Source organism: Contarinia nasturtii, unplaced genomic scaffold, assembly GCF_009176525.2.
Source record: "Contarinia nasturtii isolate CC-2019 unplaced genomic scaffold, AAFC_CNas_1.1 Cnas_scaffold_695, whole genome shotgun sequence".
Lineage (NCBI taxonomy): Eukaryota > Metazoa > Arthropoda > Insecta > Diptera > Cecidomyiidae > Contarinia > Contarinia nasturtii.
Window position 1 is genome coordinate 8,578,048 of NW_022198046.1, and position 8,589 is coordinate 8,586,636.

Here is an 8,589-nt window from a genome sequence, read left to right on the forward strand (position 1 = left end):
TATATTTGAAAATTGAAATATGCAAATCATGCAGGTATTTTCATCCTTCTCAATGAAAAGAAGTGAAACATTGCGTCTTCCTTACAGAGATAAAAAAAAACACACACACACACAAAAGAGATCGGGGCAATAATCGAATTCACAGGAAAAGAGATTGTTTATTGGTACGATCGAGTGCATTAATGTTAAAGCGATTACACGCGTTCTGTTCCATTGATGCGTAACTCATCAAATGAACGACTGCGTCTGAACAGACATGCACCGGAAAGTTCTGATTGGAAAATTGAATGTAACGAAGATGTGATTTTCCATTTCAACACTTTTTCTTTTCTTCATCATCTTAATCGCTGCTCATTTTCGAGCATTTAAATTAGGAATTGACCGCAACAGGTAATACGATATTACCATGTATTATCAATATATATTCAGTCTGATTTTCGGTCAGTAAACAACTGCCACAACTCATTCATAAGCACTTGCCGTTTGTTGAATTTGTTTATTTCGTTTTGTTTACCTTTCGGTTTCTTTGCCGCTCTTGATTAGTCTTAATCTCATCAACTATGTAATGCCATAAATATCGTGTCCGCCAGTGTATCTCGATCGGTGAGTGTCTGTGTGTGCATGCGCTAGTGACTGTAAAACAATTGTGTTGTATGTGCACCATAATGTACCATATAAAATGTTTATTTGATTTTTTTTTTCAGTTTTGATCTTCCTTCCTTCGGTCGATTTAAATGTTCACAGTAATTTAATAGCTCGCGTTTTCATGCGCTAACGCGTTATACTGATTACAATGTTTTAGTGTACTTTTCAGTTGTATGTGCATGGGCAGCTCAACTGGATTCACATTGGCATTTCAAAGAAATATATTAAGACGAGCCAGTCGTCGATCGAAAGTTTAATGACGATGCTACTTTTACTGTTTGAGAATGATTTTATTTTCGAATAATTATGATGTTAAGCGATTTCATGTCGAACCGCGCGCGCATTCATGTTAAAATGAAATGAAGCGCAACATAAATTGAAGCGATACAATTTCAATCGTCGAACCAACAACAACATGGTAAAAATAACTATTTGCGAATCGATTAAAATCCATAAATATTCATATTTTATTTGTTGATCGCGCGCCAGCCTGGCCCAATGCAAATTTTTTTTTTACGAAAATTGAAATGTTTCGGTTTGCTCATTTCAACTTCTGTCTTTGTCTTTCTGATGCCCCGAATATCGTAAAATATATACCGAAACAAAGGCTGCATTCATGTGGAAACGAAAAGTAATAATAAATGTATACCAACGGGCAAGGAAATGTGATGCAGAATAGTGTACAATAACGAAAAAAATATAATATTGACTCAAAACGTGTGCTAAATTGGAGCCAGTTTTTATGAGATGAGCATTCCAATGCAACCACCGAGTTCAACGATTTTTCTTGTTGTAGTGTAATGGCGCAATTTTTCATTATTTTTTGCATATTTTTTCTTCTGTTTACGACATACAATGATTTTTAGATAGGATAGATGCGAAAGATCTCCGCAAGATCCAGATCCAAGCGTGCGTACGCTGCCGCATGATGCATACATATATAATACGCACGCAAATTCGTTATTCTTATTTCCCCTTCTTTGATTCGCATGCCATAGCATTACGGAGTAAGGAATGTATGTATCATGCGGCTACGTACGCACGCTTGGATCCGGATCTTGCGGAGATCTTACGGATCTATTCTATCCAAAAATCATTGTATGGTTTACGAACATTGATTCGTTGTCATTTTTGAGTTCTAAACATGAATCGATTGTCCATCATAACTTAAAATCGATGCTATTTTTGTTTGCATATTCATCGTATCTCATAGGATGCGGGTAATCACTTCATCCTTTAACACGATTACCATGATGAGTGAACAACACAATCGATAATTGTCGTTTCATTCACGTGAATTGCGTACAAAATAAGTGTGTATCTTCTTTATCTTCTTATGCAGGCCTCTCTAATGACTCTCTACAACTACTACGATGACCATGTAACATTATCCATTTGATTCCCACAGAATTTGCTGACGTGAAGAGAATGAACAGCAAACGATAAGGCAAACGATAAGCACAAAATCGAAGCGATGATTTCAATAACTAGCTGCAAATAAGTTGCCGAAAAAATGCCAAAACTCACGGATCATTGATCGGTTCGTTTATCGTTGCAACACTCAGTTGCAACCGCAGCCCAATACAATTAGAAAAAAAAATTGACGAAATAAATTATCATTCATTGAATAGGTTGCGAATAATGCATTCAAAATTACGGTTTTCGAAAGTCCGTTTTGATATCCGCGTTTGCTGACAAAAATGAAAAAAAGAGAAGTGATCACGATCAATATCAAAGGCTGCCGATAAAAACCGAAGTAAATAATTGACCATCAGAATTAATATAGTCAACGAGAGAACGACCGATCCGTTGAATTTATATATGAGACGAGAAATGATCATAACAATAACAACCGCATAAGAATGAGAATCGGTTAGAGAGAAAAAAAGACAAACACAGAGAAAAAGAACAACAGGAGTAGAGAGACGTCAGCCAAAACACAGAAAGTGTGATGAGCATGAAATAACAGCGACGAGAGCCATTCAACAATCATCAGAATCATTTGTTTAGATTCGAATTTTATGCAACGGCACGTATATGTGTATTCAGTTTCGGTTTTAAGTGCGCGAATCCATGCCATATGAAACATAATAATCAGTGCAAAGCATGCTCTTTTCACCGTTCATTTAAGTCAAATTCATGCTTCAATACAGAACATTTGACGGGCTTCTATCATATCATCTTATTGCCAAGGTACTAATCACTTTGTTCGTGTGCAAAAAAGACACACTCACACACAACGACAACGGACAGACAGAGTGAAACGGCGAAATGAACTTATACTTGAGGCTCAAGTCTTGAGCTAGTTGCAGCAAAGCAAAATGAGTATCGTCTTCGTTGGACTTCTTCGGAAGGATCGTATTCAAGAAATGTTCAAGCATAATAAATGATGATTCGTTAACCTCTTCTGTGTCACGGTGTAAGCATCGGCCAAAATATGCGGCAACAAAAATGCAAGATTGTTTTTGCGTGTATTTTATCGCGTTCCATATGTTATGCACACTTTTACAAACAAAAAAAAACGGAATAATGAAAAATCGGAGCGAATGTCAAGGCAACTCTTTAGCAAACGATTCCTAATTGGTCAATTTGCTTTTAATTAATATAGTTTTAACAACAAGAAGTATGAACGAGGCGTTTTGTATCGCTTCAAATTTTTCGTATACGCTGCGCTGACCAAACTAATGACAAACAAGCAATTCAATGAGTTCGTTTGCTTTGCACACATCAGCAATGCTCAAAAAACACTACATCATCAGCCATGCGCTATAAAATGAAATGAGTTCTCAATCGAAATTCAGTGTGTATGTTTTTTTTTTCGATGTCGTTCTCATGCCGGCAAAAATGACAAAACCACAACACTTTGATGTTGCTCACACCGACACCGAAAAGTATAGGCATTTAATTTATAACCTGCAGCCTCAAAACAAGCCGATCGTTTCTTGTTTGCATAATGTATAACAAATGTCCATTGGTTAAAAGCCATTAATTATGTAAAGTGATGCTGTTGCGGGTCTGAATTCAACTTAACTTGAGAGAAGCAATTTTATGTGTGCGCTGTGACTGAATTACAACTGCGATTTTTAGGCGGTTCGACAGCTAGAGCGTCATTCGTTTTTTCAAGCATTTAAATCGGCGAATAAAGACATCCTTTTTGTTAATTAGAAGGCGATAAATTGGAATTTCAAGTAAGAAAATGAAATGAAAAACACAGTGGTTAATTTTTTCGAGCATATTTGGCAATTGTACATTTTTTTATTTTCGAAATATCTTACATGGCTACAAATCAATTTAAATAGTTTCTCTGACAAAGAAAAAAAAAACATTCTCGCATACTCTCTTATGTCTTAGTCCTAAAACGAACAATTTTAAATCAGGCTTTTTTCACTGGCGAGTTTATCTTGTTTAAGTATACAATGATCTATTCCCTATTTCCAAGTTTTACAAATGTGTGCGCAATTTTTTTTTCGTTTTTTCTTAAATATTGTTGGATTTCGAATCATTAAAATATTTAAAAGGCACATTTTTTTTTTGTTAAATTTTGTTCAAATTTAAACTGATCATTTATACTTATCGTACATGGCTTTACAAAAATATTTAAAATTAAAGGTAAACATTTTACGAACTTGTACTAAACAGAAACTTAAAATACAAAAACGAGGTAATTCTTTTGGAATGACTAGATAACGTGAGCTAGATGATGTTTTTCGTCTCACTGTTGTTGCCACCAGGTAATCGCATCCAAAAGATCATCTTCGTCTGGTGATTCCACATTATTATAAGAATCGTACGTTTCGTATTTGTATGTTGTTGGTAAAATATAATTTGAATTTCCGACCGATGAATTATCGGATGAATACGATGGTGTTGGCGATGCTGATGATTCGGAACATGGTGGCGGTGGTTGAATGCATTGTACTGGACTTGGTGAATAGTATGAATTACTTGATGTCGATGATGATGTTGAGTTCGATGAAGCACTTAGCGATTCCGTATCACTGTCGTCCAAAATTCCTTGCAAGCGTCGAATGTATTCAACAGCCAATCGCAATGTATCCACTTTGCTTATTTTTTTACTAGCACCACGACCACCGTTTGATAGTTGTGTTACCACATCAGGTGGAATATGTTGCCGTAAATTATTGAAACCCATATTGACTTGTTTCACACGATTACGTTCACGGGCATTTCGACGTTGAACGGAAGCTGGTTGAGTTGCTGTGAATGCCATTTGCGCGTATGTCATCTTTGATTTTTTGCTGTTGCTCATTGTGCTGCTGACACGATTTAGCTGATTGTGTTCGGCAATTGATGGTGGTGCTGGAGCGATCGGTCGTTTGGCTAATTTTGCCATTGGAACAGTTTGCATTTGATGATGTGGTTGTTGCGAATGCATATGGTTCATTTGTTGCGGGTGCTGGTGCATTAATGTTTGCTGATATTGTTGAATGTAGGCGTTTTGGTGCATCATTTTGTCGATTGATTTTTTTTTCACTTTTGGAAAGAAAAAAAATTGTACGAAATCACTTATTTAAAAACTAGTTTGAAAGTCAGTTCAAAATCACGCTTTATTTTTTAGAGAACAGATTTATTTTTAAAAAAAAATTGAATGACGTCGTAGACACTTGGTTGATTTTTTCGATCAAACACTTTACTTTATTTTCTTTATTTCTTTTCGAAGTTTGAACTTGATATTGAAAAGAGCGAACAGTGTTAACTTGTCGAGAGCTATCCACAGAATGAAACCCTTCGTCGCAAGACCAACGATTATGTACTATTTCTCTCTACCTGCTGTAGCCTGTAAAAATTCTATTCGGTGTGTACGGCGAATGTGACGATATGTGTAGCATACACATTGCAATACAAAAACACGCTCCTTTTTCTACCTTTTGCCTTGATTTCATTATCCCCACTCCAACGTACAGTGTTTGAACGTCACAGCAATACGCTCAACTGAAATACGATCGCACGGACGAAGAGACGCATAAAAGAGATCTAAACGGCTTGTTGTCTACGGTATACGAACGAAAGAGGCTCTAGAGAGAGAGAGAAGGAGAGAGAGAGCAATCCAAATAAACGAAAAAGATTTAAGGTACACATTTACACATGAAGAGAGGGATATAGAGAGAAAAACGCAAGCTGCAGCGGGTGTTGTATGCAACGCACTGCATCTTACCATGGTTAGTGCATCTTATGGTTGGTTAGAATCAGCACACAGATCGAAGGAGAAATGGTTTTGATTGTGCGGGTGCATATATAATACAAACCTCGATTATTTAGCAGATGCATAGGAAAATGTTCAATTATTATGATCCTGGAAAAAAACGATCGAAAAAAAGACGAGGTATTTCATTTCTCATTGAGACTTACAAGTCGCTTTAATTTACATAAATAGTTTCTCTGGCTAAAGTGTTTTTTTATATAAACAATGTCTTAATCCTATAACGAACAAAAAGTATGTCTTAAAAATTAGATAATTTAAATGTTTCACTGGCGAACTTATTGTATTCAAAAAGTGATCTTTTATATGAAGGAATCATGCAAATGACGCAAAACTTTGAAATCCTTTTTTTTCTTTTATAACATTCGATTCGAAATCAATTTTCATATGTTTTAAAAAGGCACGTGGTTTATTTTTTTCATTTCATTTGCTTTCAAGTTTAATTAGATCAAAATGAAGCTGTTATTACAATCAATAGTACAAAATGTTGTGAACTTAACAAAACTATGGGTTTTAACTTAAAGGTTAACATTTTATTAATTATAAAAACTTAAAATATAAAAAAGAGGTAATTCTTATGGAATGACTAGATATCGTCTTCATCATGCGTGTACAATTCCGAAAATTCCGTTCATCAAAAGGTCTCTTTTCTCTGATCTGAATTTCTGCAAATAAAAAATCAAAAGAAAAATCATGGTCAATTAGTGAATGGTATAGCATTTGTTGTAATGGAAAGAGTTAACAATTTATTTACTAAAATGATTTATCGTTGTGTGATTACGAGGTACCGTAAAGTAGATCACACTTGAAATTGATTCGATGCATTGTGTTATCATTTATCAAAAAAGAAATATATCTGCATTTTAATGCGAAATAATAAATATCATAATAACATTTTTGACATTGTTATCAGTTGTGGAAGTTGTGTGAAATGATATTATGCTGAATATGTGCAGCGTTGAGCCGGTTTACGAGAATCGAAAATGCTGGCGAATTGTTGGAATAAAGAGAAGCAATGAAAAAATCAACAGTGTTCACTCGCACTCTGCACTTGGATTCTTTTGGCGTGAGCGCAAACGCGCGCGACTCTTGTCATTAAAAGACAACAAAAGAAGTCACACAGTTGGAGCGAGGGAGAGAAGGAGTGCGAATGGATACCTGCATGGCACCGTACGATCAATGAATGATAAATACTGAAACATGTTATATGATCACCCAGTACAAACAACAACTATCGCGCGCGCTCGTACTCTGTTACACACTCGCTGGACTGAGCCGAGTTCAAGTCAAAACAATTTCTTTTTCTCTTCTTTCCACGGCAATTTCAATGATGTGAATTTTTGTTGAATTTGCTGTTTTTTTTTTTTTTGCTGCATCGTTTCTCGCTCTACAGAAACTCCTAGCCTGCGGATCATTTAATAGTTCTTCTTCCGAAGCTGTGAATCAAGTGCAATGCGTTGCACATAATGAGAGAATATGCATAAAGTCGCTATACAGCAGCGGCGGCAGCAGCAGAAGCGACGATAAAAATATAATCCGGTCGAACGAGAGAAGATAACATAAAGACGAAACATGATGATGATGATGATGATGATGGTGTATATTTTTCAAGAACGCGATTCGGGAAAAAATGCGTTTGCCTCAGCAAAAAAAAGCAGCGAAGAAACAACGACTACGACGACGAAAAGAAAGAAAGCAAAAATACAAAACCGCACACAAGCAGCCACAACTTCAGTTGGAACTTGTCGTTCGATGTGAAAAGGAAGCGACAGCAAACAAAAAGCAGCACTCGATTGAGTGCTCGTGATATTCTAGGCGCATTTTTTTTTTGCTCTTCGTTCATTCTCGCTTTATAATCACATATCACCGTCAACGACTGCAGTCGTACGTAATAAGATCAATACACACACACGACTGTGATCGAATGCTACTCCATCATTTAATCATAGTTTTGCGTGGTGAATGAAATCCGCGTCAAGAGCGAGAGAACATAGAAAACGAATGAATGGGAGGAAATTGAAAACGGTATGTAAAATGATTAGCAAATAGAAGCATCGAGTAGCACTACAAAGGATTCGAACATTTCGAATCGAATTGATTGATGTGCGTCTGAAATATATTTCTTTTTTCTCGTCGTCGTCTTGAGCTAGGGCAGTTCTCTCTATTTTTAACTATGCTATGAATGCGCATTTATCGACATTGATGTGAAATTTCATCGTTTGTGGTTTTTTGATCTCATCTTGATTGATTCGAATGCATTTTTGATTGTTTTGATTTTACAATTTCATCGATAAAATTAAAATGCTTTTCAATTTTTGTTCATTCCAAAACACTTCGAACCGTTTAAGTGAAATGGGAAAACAAAAGCGTTTTCATGGAATGCATGGTGAATTTGCGTCAAGTTCATTTTCGAAGCGAACAAAGGACCTTTTTTCTTTATTGAAAATAAGAAAAGAAAAGTCATTTGAATTTTTTGCACTTTGACATACGAAGCAATTTTCGTTTCTATCGAATTTTCTTCGCGCGCTGTCCGAAACAAAGAGAATCGTTTAAAAATGAAAAACGAGCAAAATGTTCAATGCTAGATTACGGCACAATGAACTGTGCTGTAGTTTTTTTTTGACAAACAAAGATCGCACCATGATCGTACTACATCCCATTTCTCTCTCTTCCTCCCTCTCTCTCTCTCTCTCTCTCTCTCTCTCTCTCTCTCTCTCTCTCTC

General features: G+C 36.0%; 2 protein-coding genes across 2 annotated transcripts in view; both read right to left on the reverse strand.

Annotated features, from left to right (window-relative positions):
• Positions 1 to 3,892: 3,892 nt before the first annotated feature.
• Positions 3,893 to 5,406, reverse strand: LOC116341077 (achaete-scute complex protein T3-like). Its single transcript, XM_031767935.1, has one exon. The coding sequence runs from the start codon at positions 5,114 to 5,116 to the stop codon at positions 4,358 to 4,360; it is 759 nt and encodes a 252-aa protein (XP_031623795.1). The 5' UTR covers positions 5,117 to 5,406; the 3' UTR covers positions 3,893 to 4,357.
• Positions 5,407 to 6,056: 650 nt separating this feature from the next.
• Positions 6,057 to 8,589, reverse strand: part of LOC116340911 (achaete-scute complex protein T3-like) — a 4,584-nt gene continuing 2,051 nt past the window's right edge. Inside the window, exon 2 of the mRNA XM_031767661.1 lies at positions 6,057 to 6,531. The gene's annotated coding sequence lies outside the window, so the exon portion shown is untranslated. The remainder of the gene's footprint in view (positions 6,532 to 8,589) is intronic.

Coding starts and splice junctions, on each gene's coding strand:
- LOC116341077 (XM_031767935.1), bottom strand. CDS start 5,116: ATGATGCACCAAAACGCCTACATTCAACAATATCAGCAAACATTAATG.